Genomic DNA, 22,597 nt, shown 5'->3' on the forward strand with positions numbered 1-22,597 from the left:
TAATTTCATAAGATTGTTTTTATTTTTCAATGAAATTTATCAAGTAAAACAATACATTTTGAAAAAAAAATACTACAAAAATATCAAATATACTCTTTGACAAATTATACTATGTAATTAAACGTTTCTAAATATTATCAAAAAATAATTTGTACTAAGATAAAGAAAGTATTTGTGTTTTAAAATTTTACCTTTTTACATAATTAATTATATGAATCAAATAGTCTGTCATTTTCAGTGATGAAGTTAGCCACTTTTGCTCTCGGTCATCGATTTCTCTTTGAAAAACTTCAACATAAAAATTATTAACGTTGACATTTGAAATGCAAATTTCTATGGGAACTGCATTTCAATAACATAAAAACGTGAATCACGGTCCAATCTTTAGCACAAACAAAACTACGTTAGTTTTGTTAAATATAAGGATTATAAAATTTAATAAAACTATACATTTTTAAAGACTACCCATACATTTAAACAAAAAGTCAATGAAACATAAAAAAGAATCAAATGAAAAAACCTAAAAATTCAAAGATCGATAAAAATAAATCAGATGAATAATATATAAATAAAAAGACTCATTTTAAGTTAACGACGATGTTTTAATTTCTTATATAAATCCTATTAATTACTTAGTAGTGCAAGTTTTTTCTGGTGTCTCTTACAAAATTTCATAAAAAGAAGCTTACATCTATAGTGTCATCACATGGTTCACAAAGCATCCAAAGAAAATCAACTATCTGTTTTATGACTATTTTAGTGTTGATGTTCTTGATGGAAATGGAATCTTTGAAATAATGAAATGAATGTAAAAAGCACCAACTGACCAGGAGGGAACACAGCAGCAAGACAGAACAAGTATGTTCTGTCTTGTTATTTTTATTAGATATTGTTATTTAGTTGTTAAATTTAATGATGTTCTTTTTGTATTATAAGGGCGTGTGAAGAGTTCAGTTTCTCTCATTTATTGAATATTAAATGATAGTAGGAAAATTTTGTATGATAATGTTTTTTAAGACATGTAGTACAATTTGCAACACCATGCTTGAAAACTGTGAGCGCGACAAACTTCCATCAAGTAATCTTTCTGTTGTCAACCATCAGTTTATAGAGAGCAAATCCACCTCGATGACAGCCCGCCATCCTAGAAGTCATGTTTTCTACTTCAACCTGAGATTAAAAATTAGAGTCATGCCTAAAAAAAAAATGATGGTTGTAAATATAGGCCTTAAATTTAGAAACAATAGACTATTGAAACCAGTGTCTCGGGCAGCGAAAAGGGTTTTAAAGAGTGGAAAGCGTGTTAATAGTTATTTTTAAAATCTTGATTTTCTTTTAAGACTTTTATCAAAAAGTTTAAGTGTTAAAGAAATAGAGCTAAAGAAAATCAACACAAATTTTGTTTTCTGATTCGAATTAGAAGATTGTACATCCAATCGTTAATCACTTTAAATAGTGATTAATTTTTTCCAATCGTTAATCACTTTAAATAGTAATTAAAAGAACAGAAAATATTTTTCTTCGACAAACGAACGGAAGTATCTGCTTAATCAACTTGAAGAGAACTGCTTTGACCTTAGACATTTAGACATACTAAGCGCAACTCTAATACTGTCAAATGAAAAGTTATCTTGTAAGAGTTGTGAAAACCTCTATTATAAGCCCGTGCAGGGTCAGAAACTGAAAAGACATATCCCAACTGCCAGTAATAATCGATTATCATAAGTGATAATCAATTATCTGTGTCCGTTATGGAATTTTTAAAAAGTGATAATTGATTATCCTGAAAAATAATTGATTATTTGCGCGAACAACTCTTCTTTAATTAAACCCGTGATAATCGATTATTACACGAAATAATCGATTATACGTGCAAAATTTCTCAAAAATGGAAAACTTGTAAGTATTTACATCAACAAAATTATTCCTATTAATTTATTCTACAGAAATACTTTTAAATAAATGCAACACAAATTTTTGAACTTCTTCTTGTAGCATAATCAAAACCATAAAATCTTCAAGAGAACAATGCTCTTCGTTAGTAACATATATAGACTAGCTACTGGGAATAAAATATCAGGTATTTTTGTTCCAACAGATCCCATTATAAACCAGAGGAAGAAATATCACTAAGCATTTAGTGCTAAATATGTAGCTATGTCACTATCATCATTTCATCATGCTACAAGGGGCTTCGTCTGAAAGCTAGCATATTAGGTGGCTTTGAAGTTCACTATGTATATTGTGTCGTCACTGATATCTTGAAGTAGGAATTATTAAACTTACAAGGGATGAGGCAGACACTCCAATTTCTTCAACTGCTTCACGAACTATGCTATCAAACATCTCCTGTGAAACCTTTATGTTAATAGATTCTGCCAACTCCTTGACATATTGATGAGATGTTATACCAATTTCTTTAGGCTGTCAATATGCAGAATTTTTATTAACAAGAAAAATTACGTGCTTCTATTCAGTAATGAATTAATCATTTAATAGAAGACAATCCAGTACAGTTAAAATGTGCGAAAAACAAGATAGAAAAGCAAAAGAAGAGCACATATCATGACAAATACTTATTTCATTTGTGGGATTGAATGTAGTTATTGTATTACTGAGTGAACATGATGACAATCATTCATTTTATGCATTGTGCATTTGGTCATGCATGGACTATCACTTTGCTTTACAACTACTTGTCCTCTGTCGAAGTTGAATTGGAAAAGTAATTAGTGTTATTGATTTAAGACATTTCTGTATGTTCAGGAATGTCTCTCTTGTAGCTGGGATGTGCCCGCATAGCCAGTGGGAGAAGGTTGCAAAGGGTTATGGGACTCGATCAATGTTTCCTTTTGACCACAAGATCTTAGACATAAGGACTAGTGGTTCCACACTGGAAAATTTTGAGGTTTCTGTCATAGAATGTAAGTGTTCTTATGTGTAAGTTTATTTCACCTTATTTGTGGGGAAATGGTTTTTTTTTTCCTCTATTCAAAATGTACTTTAGAAAGAGGCGGAAAATAAATCCTAATGTATATGTTGTGTATGTTATGAATGACCATGAGTTGCAGTTTCTTGAAGTTCTGTTGATCTCGTTTTAAGGACAGTAACATCCAGACTCCCTTTGCAGAATTTTTTGCATATCGTATTGTATCATTAACGCTGGGCATTATTCTGATGAGCCTGGCGTCCTTCATAAGCAAGTCATTGGCATTTCATTATTGCACTGCAATGGCAATTGGAATAACATACATTATCAGAGAGTATGGCCTAATGTACAATAGTATGATAACCCACAATGTTTTTCTTCATTTAAGTATATATATCACTTGTATTTTGAGTAACATCGTTATTAATTTTCGATCATTTTGTATATTGATCTTAGATGTCCAAATTTATGAACCCATGGTATGCAATCTTTTCCCATTTCTTCCAAGTAAGATTCCTCTTCTCTTGCTAAAATTTCAAGTTATATTGATCTCATTTTTATCTCTCATTCAGAAGAGAAAAACTAATGAAAATAAAAGAGACACTGGATGTAGAAGATGTTATATGTTGGGTAGTTAGTTATATTTTTCCAATGTATAAATTGTCAAATATGAGGATCTTTCAACCTTTAACTTAAGCTATGTCAACAGCAGTTGGCAATATTTCTGCTGACTTTCGTTGCAGTAGTTGGAGCTGGTTGTGGTTCTGGGTGGTCCACAAGCTTGTCTTGACTGAAGATGGATCAGTGGACACAAGCACTGCTCAATTTGTTGAGTGGGCTATAAGGATTTTGCCTGTGATTATGATTCTTCAGGTATGTTTATTTATTTTATCTCCACCAACATTCCTATTTTGTTGTTGATGCTTAAGATAAGCACACGACTATATAAATTGGAACATTGGCATTATTTTGTGGATCACTCGTGTCCTTGTTGGAGAGGATGCATAAGATGAGATTCCTTAGTCATTTGCGCAGGTTAGTCAACTTTCCTTAAATTTTAGACGAGGATTTTCTTTCCTATTTCTTAATTGTATGTACAAATTCATTTTATATATTAAGAGATATTATTCATTTGTTAGTATAAAATTAGCACTATTAGGCAGTGGTTTCAGTTTAGTGTGAAAGTGTAATATCAAATTGGTCAACGGTGATTCAAGTTGTTTCAATAACGGTAGTGGAAGTAAGGTTAAACCGTGTTTATAGTTTCTATTTTTGTTTTTTACCATTAGAGTACCTTTGCCAAGGAGAGGATCACGGGAGATACAAACATCTATATAGATATCAGATTAATTATATAAAGAATTTACATCACTTTCTATCAAAACCTTTCGTCTTTATACACTGTTGTATTTTATCATCCACAACCTTTTATCGTTATATAGTATTTTACTTTCTCCTAAATTTCTATGAACGTGGAATTTAGACTCAGATTTGCAAGATAACCATGTTCTTTGATTTTCAGTTTGTATTTTACTTTGTAAAATTTCTGTGGGCCTTTATTTAAATCAGCCAAGAAAAGCAGAAGGAGATCCCAGGTCCGTGACTCGTCAGCTTTTGGTGATTCACAAGATGAACACATGTACAACAAGATGCAAAATAAAGAGGACTCTCTACTTTTTCAGCCACAACTGAAAAGCCCTACCTTGTCGCCCTGCAAATCTTCTGCAGCAGGTTTGCTCGATTTCTCGTATCCTTACTTTTACTGTGGAAGTATCATCTTTGGACAACTTTTTTCTCCCCAGTGATAAAAAACACATTGAAATGAGTGCTGATTGACATGCTAAACAGTTACACTTCCAGGTTTCACCAGGACGCCACCAAAAACACAGAAGGAGGCTTCATACCTGTCCATCATACACCAGACACCAGTGAGAAAAAAATATTCAGCTGCAGAATGGGATGCATTCGGAGAGTAGTCAACTGAAAAAGCCTTGGAAGAACTAGTTAAATCCCACTGTTGGTCCGCGTGGATGGCTGTTGTGGCCTTGAAGCACCAAAACGTTCTTCACAATTTCATCACAGTTTGATCGAAGTTGGTGGTAAAATTCTACAGAATTTCTTGCTTTATGCTAATGGTTGCTTTTCCTGTGCAGAAGGTTCAAACAGAAGCGCAATGTAAATTTTTGTGGTGAGTAATGTTTTGTAGGGTGTACTATTCATTCCCTGCGCTTGTGGTTTGTCTGTTCTTCTTCACTGGGAAGTTTGAGGGAAAGTTTGAGATGGGTCTACGATGTATGTAGTCTCAATTTTGAAATTGATAGGATGTATTCACTTCGTTTTTGTTTTATAAGTTAATATAAATTAATTTTTGAGTCATATAACTAAATATAAAATCAATGTTTACAAAATATAATTTAATATGAAATTATTCCATATATATTATAGTCTAATGGCAATCTTTTCATAAAACATAAATTTGGATTAGGATTTCGAAAGATTTTCTTAAAAAAAGTTGCATGGTAATCAATCAAGATATTTAAATTATATAAATAAGTCTAGGAATGTTGAATTAGGATGATTTTTTTTAAGATCAAGAAAAACAATTTTACTAAATTAAGTTTATTTTTTTTGTTTTACAATTTTCAGAAGTATGTTGATATTTTGATAATTCTTTTTACAGTTTTGATAAAAACAATTATATATATATAATAAAGATTTTAATACGTTTCAAGTAATTTTTTCAAGGACTTCCTTCTCCAATAGAATATTTTTACCAAACCTTTTTAATCATTTCCTATAGTCCTTGCAATAAAATTAGTTATCTTCGCATCCTAAAAACATTTTTAAGAAATATAGGTAGTTTTATTACAGTATTAAAAATTCAAACGTTTTAATATAATATTGAATAAAAATTAAAAGGTTTAATAACATTTTTGTTAAAATTATTTGATGTGGTCTCTTTTTTTTTGTCACAATATAATTAGTAATTTTATATATTTGAATTCACTAACTACGTAGACATATGTAATTGAAATTGTATAAATATATGAGTTAACTTACTTCTACTATTAGGATATTAGATCCTATCCTTTGATCTATAAAATATACGTTAGTTTTTGTTTCTTAATAAAAACAAGGTTAGTTTTTGTTTCTTAATAAAAACAAGGTTTAATTGTTTGGAAGTTCCTATTTGTAGTTAAATTGAGTCCCTTTTTATGTAAAATTGAATTAATAAAGTCTCTACCGTTAAATTTTGTGGACGGCGTTAAATGTATTGTTTGATGGCATGATGAGGTGAAATTTCATAACCACGTGACACATAAAGACGTCATTACGTGGACTTAATTGATTTTTAATTTAATTTTTTTTTTTAAATATGGTAAATGTAATGAAAAAAGATAACGTTAATGTTATTTCTGGAAATCAAATTAAAAGGTATTAGGATTACATATTGGGTGTGTGCGAAATTGGAGAAAATAAGGTTTGTGGGTTAAGAACAACTCCGATGAACCACTCATTTGCACCGATCACGATCCAAGCAGAAGATGGTTCATTGGATGACCAGGTTGGAAAGCTCAAGGCCGGAAGCTATGGCGTGTCGCACCGAAAAGGACCCCTCGACCAACGGCGGTGATGGTTGTTGATGGTGGTGAGCGACGACAATTGGTTCGTGGATGATGGTTACTTCCCAGAACATGAATGGTGATGGTGGAAGATGGCGATTTGGGATTGTCCGCGATTAGGGTTCGTGTTTTTCCATGGTTGCAATGGATTGGGACTGGTTTGATTTTTCTGTTTTGCAAGATTTGGTGGAGGTGCTACGCGGTGGCTACCAAGGTTCTGATGGCTAGGTCAGGACTTGCATGACCAAAAGGAAATTTGGGAATTGGAAGGATGAATTCAGAGGTTGAATCTAATGGATTTGAAGGTTTTGATAGATAATAGGAAAGAGTTCTGCCTTGTAAACAGAAAAAAAAAGAATAAATTTGTTTTATGATAGTTTCTGTACTGCACCGACCCAACCAACAAGAGAAAATCAAGAAAGGGAAAGAGAAAACGCAATGGTTGTATGGTGTCTGCAATGCATGTTGTTTCTCAACCTACCTATAAACCTCATTCCCTCCTTTTTCAACTCTCTGTTCATTCCTTTTCCAAATTTTCCTCAAAACCCTAACCAAAACTGCACAATCCTTTTCTTCCACGCTACCCTTTCGATTTATCTCTCTGTTTTCTTTTCCATCGTCTTTTCCAATCTAATTTTCAAGAGTAATTGCTTTATTCACACTCTTTTTTAAAATTAAAAATCATTTTTATATGTCACGTCCTTATCAAATGCCATCTCACCTGCCACCAGCAACACTTTTAATGTCATCCAAAGAATTTAACGACACGAATTTTATTAATTCAATTTTTCATAAATAAAAATCTAATTGAACTACTTCCAAATATATAGACCTAATTAACACAAATCTAGATAAATAGAAACCTTCAAATCAATTAAAGCTAAAAACAAGTATACCTTTAGAATTAAGAGATTTGATGAAAGGGCTTTAAAGTTTTCCTTTCTGATAAATTGTCCGACATATCTCGTCCCGTCACACGTAACTTTTATTCTCAGCACTACCTTTTTTTGTTGTCCTTTCGAACATTTATCGTTTATGTTCAACCAACAATTATTATAAACCAGTCTTCAAGTAGAAAGAAGCATGCCAAACAAATAGCGACTGACCACCAATCAAGAGGTCATTACTATCAATGGTTTTCTCATTCTATTGTTTAAATTTTTTCAAAATCTTTATTAAAAGAAAGTGGCAATTATGTGACTCTGTCGTTGCACCTTTTCTCAAGAGAACACATAGCAATCAATGCATCCCACAATTCACAGGGTTTTTCTCAAACCTCAAAAGAACAAATGTAATTTTCTACCATCAACATCGAGTGATTGGAGGAGCTTATCTTTATCAAATTGCTCAACATTTTCAGAAGTTCTTTGAATATTTCAAGAAATTTCACAAGTTTATTAAATTGTTAGTTATGACACTCTAACATATCAATGTTAACAATTTCTATTTTTTTTAAGGAATCTTAAAATTGATAGTCTTATATTAAATAAAAATAAAAAAATTAAGTGATATATAAAAATTAAAAACCCATAAACATTGAATATTAAATTTTTATGTTAGAAATCATGTTAAGTCTTTTATATTGATAACTCATATATCAAATATAATCATTATCTCAGTTTATTATAGCCATAATAATTAATATTAGTATTAGATTCAAATTTGTCTTTATGCTAATCAATGACAAGTACGTCTTATTTTGGTAAAAGCTCATGTGAAGAATATTCTTAAAAATCCAAATACGTATGACTTTAAAATTTTATATTAAATAGAAATAAAAAAGTTAACTGACATATAAGAAAAATAAATATTCATAGGCATTAAACCTTAAAGTTTTATGTTGCAAATGATTTTAGTTTGTTAGAATCGGGTAGTGAAATATTAGCATATGAATAAAAAATTAAGAGATGGTAAATTAGTTTTTTTAATAAAATTGTGCTTTTTAAAATTTTTTCCTTTTTATAAATTGACTGTTCAATTTATAAGTTATTCCTTTTAAATAATAATAATAAAGACAAAGAATATAAAAAAAAAAGATATTTGCACATATAATTTTATACTAGTTCGGATTAAAAGACCTTACAATTATTAATATATCTGAGAAGGAATTAACAAATCAATAAAAATAATCATAATTTACCATCACAAAGATGAATAACACGTTTATTGAATCACACAATAAATGAAAACATCTCATTTAAAAGACACAAAGGATGACAACTTTTTCTAAGTTTATTGAATCACACAATAAATGAAAACATCTCATTTAAAAGACACAAAGGATGACAACTTTTTCTAACAACAACACTCAATCACTTAAGACACACTTCGTGAAAGTTCTTACTCTACTCTCACTAGATCTTACAAAATCTCTTTTCACAAAACACGAAGAGTTTCTTTGGCAACACAACTCTAAACCTCTGAAATGAAAAGTTATTTTTGAAACTAAGTTTAAGTAAAATATATAAACTCTTATTTTTAAAAATTAGGTTAAAAAACTGAAGAGTATGTTTGTATCTGTCACTGATAATCAATTATTTTAAGTGATAATTGATTATCAAAGAAATTTTTCTAAAAAAAATATTTATTTTATGTGATAATCGATTATCAAAAAAAACTTTTCCGAAAATCTGAAATTGTTTGAATAATTAATTACCATTTTAGTTAATATCGATTATCATAATGAAGTGATTTTGAACTTTAAGTGTTTTCTAAGTAAGTTTGTGTTAGACTGTTTTGTATCTCTCTAAACTAAATTTTATACACAAATATCAAATATGAAAGACTTATTAGGAAAGCTTAAAACTAAACTATAAATTTTTCAATATCTTTTGAATTCTTAGATTTACTTTTATCATCGTTAAAATACTGTGATTTTCTTTCTCTTCTCTTTTCATATATATATATATATATATATATATATATATATATATATATATATATATATATATATATATATATATATATATATTTCATAAGTTGTTTTCATTAGGACATATTTGCTGACACTATCATATAAATTGTTTGTTTTGTTCTTTATCAAATTGTTTTAATTTATAAAGATTTAATGTCATTCTATGATACTAAAATAAAATTAAAATTTGATGGTTTTTTTCTAGAAAAGATTTTTTAGGAAGAAATTATTAGAGTCCAACTATATTAATATCACTTTTAAAAAAAAGTCTTAAAAGAATAGATTTATAAATCTTATTTATTATATAATATTTAACTTTTTCATTTCTATTCAATCCTTAAATTTATAACACTGACTAATAAACAACACAAATAAAAACAAACATTTCATGTAATATTTTATCTGATCATAAATATAAGCAAAATGTTGTGCTAATATTAATTTCAAATACAAATAATTGAGGTTTTATCTTCAATGATCCCCCCTTTTTTTTTATCAAATTTGAAGAAAAGATAACTTAAGAAAAGTGATTACTTTTAACATAAAGTTAGTGCAATTAATGTTGTTAACTAACTTTTTTAATTAGCATGATTAGTATTTTTTTTTCTCATATTCAAGACTAGACAAGTTTTTATATATAGTTATAAATTATGATTTACTACAACCAAATTATAATCATTTATCCTTCACGCATGTTTATTATCAGATAACAGTCTTTTCTTCTGTACATGTAAATCAAGTATACAAAAGAGTCAAAAAATAGTATTATTCTCTTCAAACTTTCACATTTGTTTTATTAATGCACGAGTGTGGTTACAAGTTCATTAAGATAATATACAATTCAACCGCTTTGGAATTTAAAAGATACTGTAAAAAGTTGAAAAAATAATGGGATTATTGAATACATCTTAACAGTATTAGAAAACCATTTTTACAAAAATGGAAATTTTCTATATTCAGGTAAAAGAGCGTTGAAAATTCAAGTGACTCTAAGTAACACATTTGATAGAAATGAAAAAATAAAACAATATATAACTCATTAATCTATTATATTAAAATTTTGAGTAAAAAATAATATCAATTCTTTATATAATTAGTAATTCACAGAGAATTTCTTTCTCGATAAACTCAACCATGGACCTATAAATCATGTCACTCCTCCGTCTTTGCACCTAAAGTCTACACAGAACAGAACTTTTGGATATGCTTTGTCCTAAATTCTGGTAATTAATAATCCAGAAGATCCATCAAAAAACGACAGTGTTTAAAACAGTGAACTCTTGTAAATTTGTCGTTTAATGTGCATAATTTCATATCATACTATGCTAATATTAACTTTTCTTTCTTTGACACAATAATTAGTCTCAATTACAATCAATCACACAATTAGCTTCGTGGGGCTTTCTGGAAGGGATTGTGGGGTTGCAGATTATCAAACTTATTTTGGATGCTTATATATGGTGATACTTTGACAGCACAAAAATGTTATATAAACTCTCAAACTTTTTCTGACATGACTATGCGATCAGTGTGAAAGAAGAGGTATAATCTTGTGAATATTCTACTTTTGATTACAGTAATTAGCTTGAATCTTGAGAATCACATAAAGTAACTGTTTAACGTATTCACCTAAATAACTCAAACGCTGCTTAATTTATAGTATTATTACGCAAATTGAGAGAATTAGGTGTAAAAAAGGTACTTTTATACTCACTGATAGTAATTTATCTAACTCAATTGGGTCCAGCCAGCACAAATTGAGATTAATGAATGGATGATGAGACAAAAGAGTGCCACTTTTCTTAATGTGATACTTTCCTTATTGGTTAAGTAACAAATTGGAGAACAATAGCCAGCTTCAACAGTATTGATTTTTTGCTTAACTGAAGCCTATTCTCATCTCTCCAAACCTAAGCAAAACCTGCACAAGTGAAACACCCAAAACATGCATTTTTCCCTAGGATAGAAAAAGAAAAAGGCCAGAAATTTGATGGGAATTTTCTTTTTTAAGGCTTTGTTCATTCGAATGAATTTGAGAGAGAGTGATTGAATGGATTTGAGAGGATTTGAAGGTAAATTTTGTTGTTTATTTGAGTGGATTTGGAAGTAAGTGAGAGTGGATTTGGAAATAAAGTTTATGAGAATTAGTGTAGGATTTGATTGATGTGACAAATTAAAAAAATTTATTCTAAATCCACTCTCACTTACCTCTAAATCCATTCAAATAAATAACAAAAAAGTTACCTTCAAATCCATTCAATCACTCTCCTCCAAATTCATTCAAGTGAACAAAATGTAAGGTTAAAAACATTATATACATATATGACATGATTATATTATTGTTGCTAAGTATATCTTAGTTGGAAAGACATGATACCAATGAGATATGAACTCAATCACATAAAGAATTAACATCATTTTTTACCTAAAATTTTAATGTGGGACTTCGACTCATATTTGAATTTTAATTGTTTTTATTGATCTTAAGATAATAATTTTTTTATATATGTATAATGTTTAACTTTGTTATTTTTATATAATGTAAGATTTTTTTTACTCTATTAGATTATTGTGAATAAAAAAATAGAGGTGTTTTATTTTAGAGTAATGATACCATGACATATTTTTACATTTATTTGACACATAATATAAGAATAAGATAGTTATAAAAATGTAAATATTTGTATTTTTTTTGAAGAAAGGGGAAAATAAAAAGTAAAAAAAAATAGTATGAAATGAATATAAAAAATTTAGTTGTGAAAAAGATATTTTTTTTTCTTTTATCTTAATTGATCGGGTGCTGAGCATGTTCCCTATATTGAGAGAAAGGAGGAAAAAGTAGAAGCCGTGGCAACAACTATAGAAACAAGCTTTAGATCCCTTGGAAGTGCGATGCTACTACCATATATACCTCCAAAAGGCCAAAATACGATAAAGCAAAAGATAAACAGTTTTAACCAAGTAGAGAATCGCTTTGCAGAAGTGGATGAAGCATTATATGAAGTAATTATTTATTAACATGCATGAGAATTAGCAAAACCATTTACCAGCATGTAACTAGCCAGCAATGAAACATGAAAAGAGAAAAAGAAAAGCTGCTACTTATAAAGATACTTTACACATATGATAGAGAGGGAAATGAAGATTTCAGGACCTACAAATTGCAGAGCATTACAAGGAAACCACAAAAGCTGTACTCTTAACAAGGTTAAAGAAAAAGGAAGCAGAGACAAAGCATTGAACACCGTAGTTAATTTCTAATTTGGTTGAACATGTTACAAAATTTAAACTAGTTTTATCACTGATAAGTAATAAATAACACTAGTTATAGAAAGTACTTCACTGTCACATGATGGAGCAATATCCACCACCTCCGTACTCATCCTCATCATCATCATCTGCACCATAGTGCTTGATCGGATCAGACGGTGGAGGAGGTGGTGGCAGTCTAGAGTATGGAGTGGCGTAAGCATGCATGGGCATGATGGGTGCCCCGACATAATATGAAGCACTTGAGATAGGATATGCTGTGTTATAGCTTAATCCATAAGCTGGAGGAGCAGGAGGAGGTGAATAATACACATGTGGATAAGGGTAGGCATGCTGAATTGGAGGGTTAACAAGATCCTTCGCAGCCATTGAAGTCCCCAAATTTGAAGCCACCGATGCATCAACTTTACTAATTTCTCCATTCTTAGGAGGAACAGATGCAGAACCACCGTTTTCCCCGTTGTTCTTCTTCTTCTTTTTCTTTTTCTTCTTTTTGCCACCTTCACCACCACCACCACCACCACCACCACCACCTCCCTCCTCACATTCATCACTGTGTTCTTCTTTCTCGGAATCTTCACCAACACCGGCACCATCTTTAGAACCCTCGTTTGAACCAGCATCAGCACCTGGTTCACCATTCTTTTGGTTTTCCTTCTCCTTGTTGATATCACCACCCTTACTGGATTTTCCCGACTTTTTATTATCTTTCTTCTCAGCTGGTTTCTCTGGCCAAAGCTCCACTAGCCTCCCTGATCTTGAAAGCCTCTTGATGAGAGTCTCGGCGTCCACGTTACCAGTGACCGTAACCTTGTGCTGCAGAGAATCCACCTCTGTTTTATAAACCCCTATACCATTATAAACATATAATCAGTATTTCTTTTCTTCCAACACATCATTAGTTACTTCCATGTTAAGATAATCATTATATCATCAAGACCTACAAAGTTTGAAGATGAGATATATCTATATAATAAAAGGGATGCTGTATGTACAAAAGAAGTATTAAAGATACCATCAATTCCTTGAAGAATTTTCTTGACTCTCTTTTTGCAGCCTTCGCAGTGGATCAATACTTTGAGAACCCACGTCTGTAAAATGAATGGAGAAATTGGAAATTTGGATGAAGTTGATGAGAAGAAAAAGTGATAGATAGAGAGAAATAACTGGATATGCACATGCAAACTCAAAAGAGAAAATGATGAATCACCTGGTACTTGAGAGTTTCTCCATGAGGAGGTTCTTCTGCAGGCTTTGCTGCCATTTGGTAGGTTTGGTACCTTGGTGGAGTGGAAATCAAGGGATGAGGAAAGTTGATCTAAGTGGATGTGTCTATGTGTTTGTTGGTGCCCAAAGGAAGTAAGGAACATGCAGCAGGGGGGACTTAAATAAATCATCCTTCAGGGAAAGTCTTTCACACTCAAACATTCTTATCACATTATTTTCACATTTATCTTTTTCTTAGCCTTTAAAACATTATATTAGACATCTGATTAATTCAAATTAGATTAAATATTGCAATTTTTTTCTTTAAGATTTGAACGTATAAGTATAACTAAACATTAATCAGTAGTTTAACAATGTTATGATACCGAATAAAAATAATATGTTTATATAAATTTCGGTAGAATAAATTATAATCGATTTCTAATATAATATTAAAAAGTAAATTTTAAATTTAATTCAATTTTATAAAATAAAATTTCCATCTCTTGTATATTATAAATTATAAATTGGTCATGAGTATTTTCAACATACAGAACTTTAATGTATTATGTGGTAACCGAGACATTGTAATTGATATACTGATAATTTTTGGGTTAAATGTTACAGTGATGTCATTGATTGGCACTGGCCATTGTTTATTCAGTGAATCTAATCTAATGCGAAAATTTACTCAATGATAGAAATGTTGAAAAAATAACACTATCAAACACTCATTTATTTATTACAAAAAAAAAGGAATCAGAGCACTCATTTCATTTGGTGCGGAAGCCATGTCACCTTTAACACAGGCAGAGATAAGCATTATGGTGATGACACATCAGCAAAGTCACGTGATTTTGTCACGTGATGCAGAAGGAGGATATTGTTCAGTACAGGTATATCATGTTTTCATGTGGGAAAAGTGGCGTCAAAGGAGGCAAAAATTCAAGTTGTGGAATATTTTATGATGGGATTAAGGTTGTGATAAGTTGGGTTGGTTTATTATACGTTTGAAGTTGTAAGGAGCAGAGTATGTAAAACAGATGTAGTGTGGTGTAGTGTAGGTGGTCCTTTGCATCATTTTTTTTACGTCTTATCTGTCATATCAGACGGTTTAAAGGGCTTCATCACTTTTAGTACCGCTCATTTTCTGATCCCAAAAGCAGAGCTCACTGGGACTGCAACCCACACGATAACGGGTCCACCACTCATTGTCTCCATGCTAGAAGCTTCACATAGCTAAGCTAACCACACCCTTAACCAAGATTACTCACTAGGGCTATCTTAGTTTTTTTTTTTTTATCAACTTCATAAGCAAAGTTAACATAAGATAACAAATTTTAACTCAAACTTTTGTAATGATTTATGTAACTAAGTGATCGAAATTATTTGGAACTTGTTCTCTGAAAAGATATAACATTATTATCTCATCCTACCTATAAAAGATTCACATGATTAAATTTTTTTTTAAGACAATAAATATATAAGTTTTATTTTGTTATATGATATTTTTATTTTATGTGAATTAGACTCATAAACTTATTTAAATATACTATGAATCAATGCAGGTCATTACTAGCAGTTGTCAAAGTAGTTTCAACTATAACTACTATGTTGACAACATTATTACACAATTTATTTTATAATCAATACGTTTTTTAAAAACAAAATCGTAACAAATAATAAAAATGAGGTCTTAAAGTCGAATGAGAGATGAATTTTCCTTCTACTTATATCTCAACTTGAAAATTTATTCTGATACATAATAACAGTTTGTGTAAGAATCAAGACTAAAGATAATTTATGTAAAATCTTTCTCTTTCAACTATCTTATCTTAGAACACTTGAAATACTTAATAATACATTCTATTTTCTTTGCCTTTATTCAAGAGTTTCAAATGTCCTTATATATAAATTGATAATAGATAAAGCATTCAATCAATTATTTTAGTCATATTTATACTCGTACATTTTATAATGTTACCAAATCATATAATTTTCTATAAGTGAATTTCTCTTGGATTTTTATTAACAATTCTACTTTCTAGACATATAATTATTTTACACCTTAGAAAGATCATATAAGAATAATTACTTTTGAGAAAATATTTTAAAGGCATGAACTGTTGAAGAAGGCAATCAGGAAAGTGTACGTCTTGTTCAGAGCATGGCCATTCGTTAGAGAATCTGAATAAAAGTTTTAAATACCATCCAATAATTTCTACCACCCCATTCTCAGTTTCAGGCTCCATTTATCAATGTTTCCTACTCTTAGGCTTATACGTCTCATAGATTCAACGCATAATAATTACTTATAGCAACACAGTACCAGGGTTTTCTTCCTTCTTCCATTAACTTTATGCTTATTTCAGTATGGATACAGAGCAAAGAAATAAAGATAAATAATATAGAATTAAATATCAAAATTTCATTATTTGCTCAAAAAGTCAAAGAAACATTTTTCTATTATACTTTTAATCGATATAAAGGATAGTGACCCCACACAAACAAGCATTGCTATCAAAGACCAGAAGAATTTGCTATGCAACAGATGGTTGTGATTGTGCTGACTCTTACCATCGTGATTTGTGGCAAAAGCAATAAACCAAAACTCCAAATTTCTGGAAGAACTGTTTTCAACATGGAACCTTGATCATCGGCGGCCACTCAGGTGAATTGCTAGCCATTCAGACATTTAATCATAGCCAACAACTTCCCCAATCCACTCCCAGTGAATTCATTCTTTCAGAACAATTTCAAGCAAGCTAACAAATAATTAAGCATGGTTACATAAGATGAGACATCTAACAGATTATTAAATGCACATGTAAACAGATAAATTGAATAATTTGTCCAATTAGTCCAAAAAGTGACTAGAAACTCTGTTATATTCTTAAATAACACTTTGCCAAAATGTTAATTTGGAATCGGTCAAATGGTCAAAATACAGCCAGAGAAAATTTCGGATTTTCAAGCCAAAATCTTACCACGTAGAGCAACAGGTATGTCGTCTTCCTCTAGATCCCGGCAGACTGCACAAAACGTTAAGGAGAAAATGTACTTCTGTCCAAGGAACCAATCAACTCTTGTGTATAAAATCAATAAAGATGTTAATATCATTTTCATTAGATGGTAGCCTGAATTAATATACTAAGAAGTTATTATAATTTAAACAGTAATGTCACATTATTTATTAATTTTGATATAATCAATTTGTATAGACTTTAGACATAAATCGCCAGTCTCCGTGGCAGATTTCACTAAAGAAATTAGACCAAGAACAAGAAGGGGGTAACCGATACCATATGATGCCATATAGTTATTCTTGCCCCTTGGATGAAAAGAAAAGTCAACCGGTGGAAAGGTTGAATAGTAAAGGTCGGAGATGCAAAACAACTACTCCCTCAGAGGTAAGGAATGGAAAATATTAAATGATATCTCCCATGGCAAAGGGAAAATCAATAATTTACATTACAATTCTAAACACAACTAATTAAAAGATGAATCCCAAGTCGCAGTCCAAAATCTATCTGGTGTATGCATGTGTGTCATTGAACTCATCCTAGAGAGAAAAGGTGACAGCAAAATGCAAAATAGAAAGTAGTGCCTCAAGTAAAAATTAGTAAAAGCAGGCAATGGATTATCACTTAAGTGTGGGAGACCCATTTCAAACCATTAATCATTAGAAATAGAATATTAGACGCTACGCAGTCTTTTGGTAAAGAATATAGTCGTGATATTCAATGTAAGAACAAAAACATCCTTGTCAATACAACATGTAGCATGATATCATAATGGACACTAGGTTACCTTCCACTTTATGTTAGGTAATGGTTTTGACAGGCTTTTGGAAAAGTGAAATATGATTTCCATTATCAATATTTCCTATCTCACCTTTAATCCATCGACCAATGAAAAAAAGCAGTAATCCTTATCAAAGTTATGATGTAGTCACAGTAGGAAGTGTACCAAATCTTGATTTTTTAACACAGTTATCTGAGTTGGAGATTGAAAACTTTATGCAACTGATGGAAGAAGAGTTTTTATTACAAGAAATTAGAAAGCTTAAAGTGGATATTCATCAAGTGTGTGGGGCTTGATAATGAAGCAAGAGGAATACCAACACTGCACATTTTAGACAACATTGAGGGCTTGAAAAGTTCTTGTGTGAAAAGCCAAGAGGAAAAGCAGTAGGTCCTTCTGCAACATCGATCTGAGAAAAGTTCTTGGGTGAAAAAAAAGTGTCAAAGAAAAAGATCATGGAACAAGAGATTGAGACCATGAGCTAGAAGAATGAAATTTTGCAGAAAGAGAACGTTGAACTTCTAGAGAATATGAGGCAAGTGAGGACTGAAGTGGAAAATGGAGAAAAACGAGACAGTGCACCTAAGTCTAAGTGGCGGCTCCGCATGCAGAATTGATAGATTTGCAAAGAACAAATAAAAGAAAAAAGTCAGATGCTTGAGGAGAAAAATTTACTGCTTAGGAATGTTTTTGATCTCAAAGATACAATGTCCGTGGCTGAAGATGAAAACAGCATAATTATCCAAGAGGGTAGTACCTCCTCTAAGGAACCTCAACGTGGCTTACGAGAGCCTTGTCACCAAGAAAGTCCTCGAAGAAAGAGTACTTTCTAAACATCTCCGCAGCAATCTTGGTCGTCTAAACAGTGACCTTAATCAGGAACTTGGTGTTTTGAGGAGATAGTTTGAGGTGAAAGAAACATTCTTCAAAATTTGAGGCTAAACGGCATCATCTTTACCATGTTTGGACTTCCTAGACTGAGATTTATTTAGTGTCAAAACCAATCACAGCATAAAATCTAACCAGCAAATCTAAAAAAATTGCAATTCACCACTAATGATTTCCCCTCAAGGTCGATGCCAAAATAATGAAGCCAGAAAAATTCTCATCCTAAGAGGTCAAGAAATGAAAGCAGAACCTGTTTAAATAGACAGAACATAGACAAGTTTCCATCTCTATTTTCAACACTCGGCAGAGAACCAAAGCGTTCAGAGACAGACGCTTATCAAACATAATACATATTTAAAATTCAGAAGCCTTCATGACCAAACAATAATACTCATTTCGAACCAACAACAACAAAAAAGAAACAAAACAAGACACAAGAGATATAACACAATGGTTCATCTCCCAGTTATTTAAAATTTTAAGCTGAATATTCAAATTTAAATTATTCATCTTTGAACAGCAGCATTACAGAAAAGAACTCATAGGTTTTGGGTTTTAAAGGGATACATATAATGTATTAACAAATAACGTGTAGAACACAAGTAGCTATAAAGTGTTGGTATGGTTGTCGAATGCCTTGATAAATAGAACAACACCTGAGGTGACAGAAGCAAGAATGGTGAACACTCCTTGTCTGGAGCGCCAAAACTCAGCCCATGTCAATGGCTTTGAGACCTCAACATAAACTTTCTGAAAATGCTGACTCAAGTCATCAAACGAACCAGTGTTATCTATAACTATATCTGCTTTACCCCTTTTCACATCCAATGGCATTTGAGCATTGATCCTATTCCGAGCATCCTCCTCCTCCGCTGACTTGTCTCTGGCCAAGAGCCGTTGAATCTGCGTCTCGGGATCAACCCAAACAACAATAACGGGCTTCGTGAACTTGTCCATCTTGGCTTCAAATAACAAAGGCACATCAAGAACAATGACCTTGTAACCCTTCGCCCATAGCTTCAAAACCTCCCAAAATATCCCACGCGCAATGTAAGGAGCCAATAATCTAAAACATTGCAATGACCCTAAATTCAAAACAATAATTCAAAAATACACTCAAATGGAACCAAACAAGACGAAAATTGAAAATACAGGTTCAAAAATTGACGCTTATCCGGGTCGGAGAAAACAATTTGGCCAAGCCTGGGTCTATTCACTTCTCCATTTTCGAGAAGAATTTCGTCCCCGAAAGCCGCAACCACTTTCTTCCATCCACCACTCCCTTTCCTTAACACCTCCTGCAAATTCCAATAAACAATCACAGATCATTGTATTCTTTTTCCAAAATCAAAAACAGAGAAGAGGAACTTACACGAGCAACGACATCAGCATCTACAACGGGAACACCATGCGACTTGAACAGATTCGAAACGGTGCTCTTCCCAGACGCTATTCCACCAGTGAGCCCAACGATCCTCATTCCCTCGATCAATCTCAACTCCGAAAATCAACACAATACAAATTACTTTAAGTTTTAAACATTACTATATAATAAATATCATTTTGTTCAACAATGAAGCAAACAAGCGCATCTGGTGTAGTGGTATCATAGTACCCTCCCACGGTACTGACCGGGGTTCGATTCCCCGGATGCGCAATTCTTTTATTTAAACATTTTGCTTAATTATAAGAATTAAGCATAAAAATTTATAGAACCTTCTTTTCCTGGTAATTTTAAGTATGAATTAGGGCCAAAAAAAATCTTTTATTAAAGAAGTTCAAAGACTAAATGGATGTCATCTTTATCTCTATTCACACTAGAATCCTTGTGTGTAGTTGCGTATATAAGTTTTAGATGCTAAATGTGTCATGCTTTTAAACCTGCAGAACTCATACTTCTATCCAATATCAATAGTCATGCTAACATGTGTCCAAGCCTTCTCTTCCCAAATCAGATGTTCAGCAGCTAACTTGTTCGACTAATGAAATGCAGTATTTCATGTCACGGATCAGCAGGGAAGAAAGATAACGGACAGCAAAACCATCGACTTCATTGAAAAGGTAAATATCAACCCTTAAATTATTGGTGAAAATTGAAGTAGCACAACACTCTCGAACATATACAAATAAACTAAATAAGGGAGAAAGTTTTGAAGAGTAACTTTGTCTCGAAAAACAGCCATGATTGAGAAAGTTCATTTTTTTCGTTCCTTAAAAAACCTTGACTGTAGTATAAATCAGATACGTCATATAGATATTACTCATAAATGTTGAAGAAAGTAAGAAACCAGTGATCAGATTCCCATACTGAAAACTACCAATCGGTTCACTCTATCATTTCTGTATCAGTAGAGACTGGACGTCAAACAGGCCGGACGTCCACGTAATCACATTGGACCCAAGAAACCACCTTTCTGCTTACTATCAGGAAGGGTTGGGCACGGTAGGCCAGACGCCCGTACGTCCATGATCACGCAACCTTACCGCTTGCCACCCGTGGGAAAAGCAACTCACATGAAGCCGGCCGGTCGTACCGCTAACCAGCCGGGTTACTGTATGGGTCGGCCGGTCATAAGGCCAAGCCTCGCGAGATCGGCCGGTCACATCGTTAATTAACTAAGTTTAAGTTAAGTAGTGGTTAAAAGCTATTGGGCTGAATTTAGGTCGTGATTAAATTTTCACTAATCCCAAACCCATAGCGAAAACTATAAATCCAGATCCAAGGTGAGTGGTAGATAGGTTGTATTTACTGCACATTTATTACTGTTCGATAGAAAAGCCATTGCTCTCAAACTGACTTTGGCATCGGAGAACCTTTCGCAGGTCTCCCACCCGCGCACAGAGAAGGAAATCGGAAGCGAAAACGGAGAACCAAACATACGGAATACAAACAGAGGAGGACGTGGAGACATTGGACGACACAGCCCCTCACATCCGAAACAATTTCCATAACTGCATAAAGTATGACACATGCAGAACTCATGCAGGAACATGATTACTACATATTTTACCAATTGTGCTACATAACTATGAGTGCAGTCCTGGTTATTGTGTATTAGTATGATCAATCTTCCAATAAGATGACCTCAATAAGGACAATTACTATGACAACACATGTTACTATGACAATTGTAGTCTCAGTTTCACAGTACATAAACTTGGTACTGTACCTCCCAACTTGTATACAGGGCATTTACATTCACGCTTTTGTCAGACAAAGTTGGAAAAAGACACAAGCACAAGGGTTAGTTTTAATAAGCCTTATTAAGATCGCAGGAGGTCTAAAATCTGACTCTATATATTTTAAAACTGGTTGAGATAAAGATAAGGGGAGTAAGATCTGGGATGATAAAACTAATTAAAAGAAACACTTTGGTTGATCTTGATGATCCTAATTCCTAACGTAGCCTAGAATTAAGTATTGATGATCAAAATGCAAGATGTACCTAAAATAAAAGTCTCTACCCTCAATGAGGTCATTTTCATATTTGGTGTAGAAAAGTATATTTCCTTTCTCCATCCTTTACTTGATGTTATTTTTATATTTTATAATTTAACAAAGGTAATTAAATATTTTGGATGGAAAAACAAAGGTATTAGAAAAATAGACTTGGCAAGGACTCTGCAGAAATTTCATCCATAAACACTGCAGACTACACCCACTATATAGTTAAGCCTCAAAAGTTTGGTGAAGAGATTAAAGTCTCTGGGAAAATCACCTATATATATGGATATCTGATATCACCATCTCTCAGTAGTAGTAACCATCATAAAGGGTTAGAAAAATATTAGCAGAATTTTTCACAGGATGACATGATTTTAATAGTGAACCTGGCCATACTAATTCAAACTATATAAGCACGAACGTCATAATTTCTCAATCCTAATACATAAGCAGCATTCACCCATTCTTCATCACCGAATCATGATTTGTTCCTAATCACAATCAATTCAAATATATTG

At 32.1% G+C, this 22,597-nt stretch overlaps 2 protein-coding genes, 1 long non-coding RNA gene, 1 other non-coding gene and 1 pseudogene across 6 annotated transcripts; 2 read left to right on the plus strand and 3 right to left on the minus strand.

Annotated features, from left to right (window-relative positions):
- Positions 1–2,788: 2,788 nt before the first annotated feature.
- On the plus strand, positions 2,789–5,282 carry LOC128195379 (uncharacterized; annotated as a pseudogene).
- A 7,252-nt stretch (positions 5,283–12,534) lies between these two features.
- On the minus strand, positions 12,535–14,111 carry LOC108328166 (heavy metal-associated isoprenylated plant protein 36). The gene is made up of 3 exons (XM_017561985.2): positions 13,947–14,111; positions 13,752–13,827; positions 12,535–13,584 (listed from the first exon to the last, which is right to left on the minus strand). Exons 1-3 carry the CDS (start codon positions 13,998–14,000, stop codon positions 12,812–12,814), a joined length of 903 nt encoding a protein of 300 aa, XP_017417474.1. The 5' UTR covers positions 14,001–14,111; the 3' UTR covers positions 12,535–12,811.
- Positions 14,112–16,350: 2,239 nt separating this feature from the next.
- Positions 16,351–18,496, minus strand: LOC128195638 (uncharacterized). Of its 2 annotated transcripts, none has more exons than XR_008247361.1 (2): positions 16,930–18,496; positions 16,351–16,684 (listed from the first exon to the last, which is right to left on the minus strand). It is a non-coding gene; the product is annotated as an uncharacterized LOC128195638 (long non-coding RNA). The 2 variants fall into 2 exon arrangements; XR_008247360.1 differs by having other exon boundaries at positions 16,351–16,707.
- Positions 18,497–19,100: 604 nt separating this feature from the next.
- Positions 19,101–20,165, minus strand: LOC108328281 (dephospho-CoA kinase). Of its 2 annotated transcripts, none has more exons than XM_017562117.2 (3): positions 20,007–20,165; positions 19,803–19,932; positions 19,101–19,719 (listed from the first exon to the last, which is right to left on the minus strand). In XM_017562117.2, exons 1-3 carry the CDS (start codon positions 20,112–20,114, stop codon positions 19,241–19,243), a joined length of 717 nt encoding a protein of 238 aa, XP_017417606.1. In that variant the 5' UTR covers positions 20,115–20,165; the 3' UTR covers positions 19,101–19,240. The 2 variants fall into 2 exon arrangements, with proteins under 2 accessions (XP_017417606.1, XP_017417607.1); XM_017562118.2 differs by having other exon boundaries at positions 19,101–19,700; positions 19,787–19,932.
- A 55-nt stretch (positions 20,166–20,220) lies between these two features.
- On the plus strand, positions 20,221–20,291 carry TRNAG-CCC (transfer RNA glycine (anticodon CCC)). Its single transcript has one exon. It is a non-coding gene; the product is annotated as a tRNA-Gly (tRNA).
- Positions 20,292–22,597: the final 2,306 nt, after the last annotated feature.

This window comes from Vigna angularis, chromosome 2 (assembly GCF_016808095.1).
Source record: "Vigna angularis cultivar LongXiaoDou No.4 chromosome 2, ASM1680809v1, whole genome shotgun sequence".
NCBI lineage: Eukaryota > Viridiplantae > Streptophyta > Magnoliopsida > Fabales > Fabaceae > Vigna > Vigna angularis.

What these genes read in the sequence shown, in the direction of transcription:
- LOC108328166 (XM_017561985.2), bottom strand. Translation starts at nt 14,000, where the DNA reads ATGGCAGCAAAGCCTGCAGAAGAACCTCCTCATGGAGAAACTCTCAAG. An exon ending in GAGAAACTCTCAAGTACCAG is followed by an intron (nt 13,828 to 13,946) that starts GTGATTCATCAT and finishes TTCATTTTACAG; the next exon opens with ACGTGGGTTCTCAAAGTATT. An exon ending in AATTCTTCAAGGAATTGATG is followed by an intron (nt 13,585 to 13,751) that starts GTATCTTTAATA and finishes ATAATGGTATAG; the next exon opens with GGGTTTATAAAACAGAGGTG.
- LOC108328281 (XM_017562117.2), bottom strand. Translation starts at nt 20,114, where the DNA reads ATGAGGATCGTTGGGCTCACTGGTGGAATAGCGTCTGGGAAGAGCACC. An exon ending in ATGCTGATGTCGTTGCTCGT is followed by an intron (nt 19,933 to 20,006) that starts GTAAGTTCCTCT and finishes TGGAATTTGCAG; the next exon opens with GAGGTGTTAAGGAAAGGGAG. An exon ending in TTTCTCCGACCCGGATAAGC is followed by an intron (nt 19,720 to 19,802) that starts GTCAATTTTTGA and finishes TTTTGAATTTAG; the next exon opens with GGTCATTGCAATGTTTTAGA.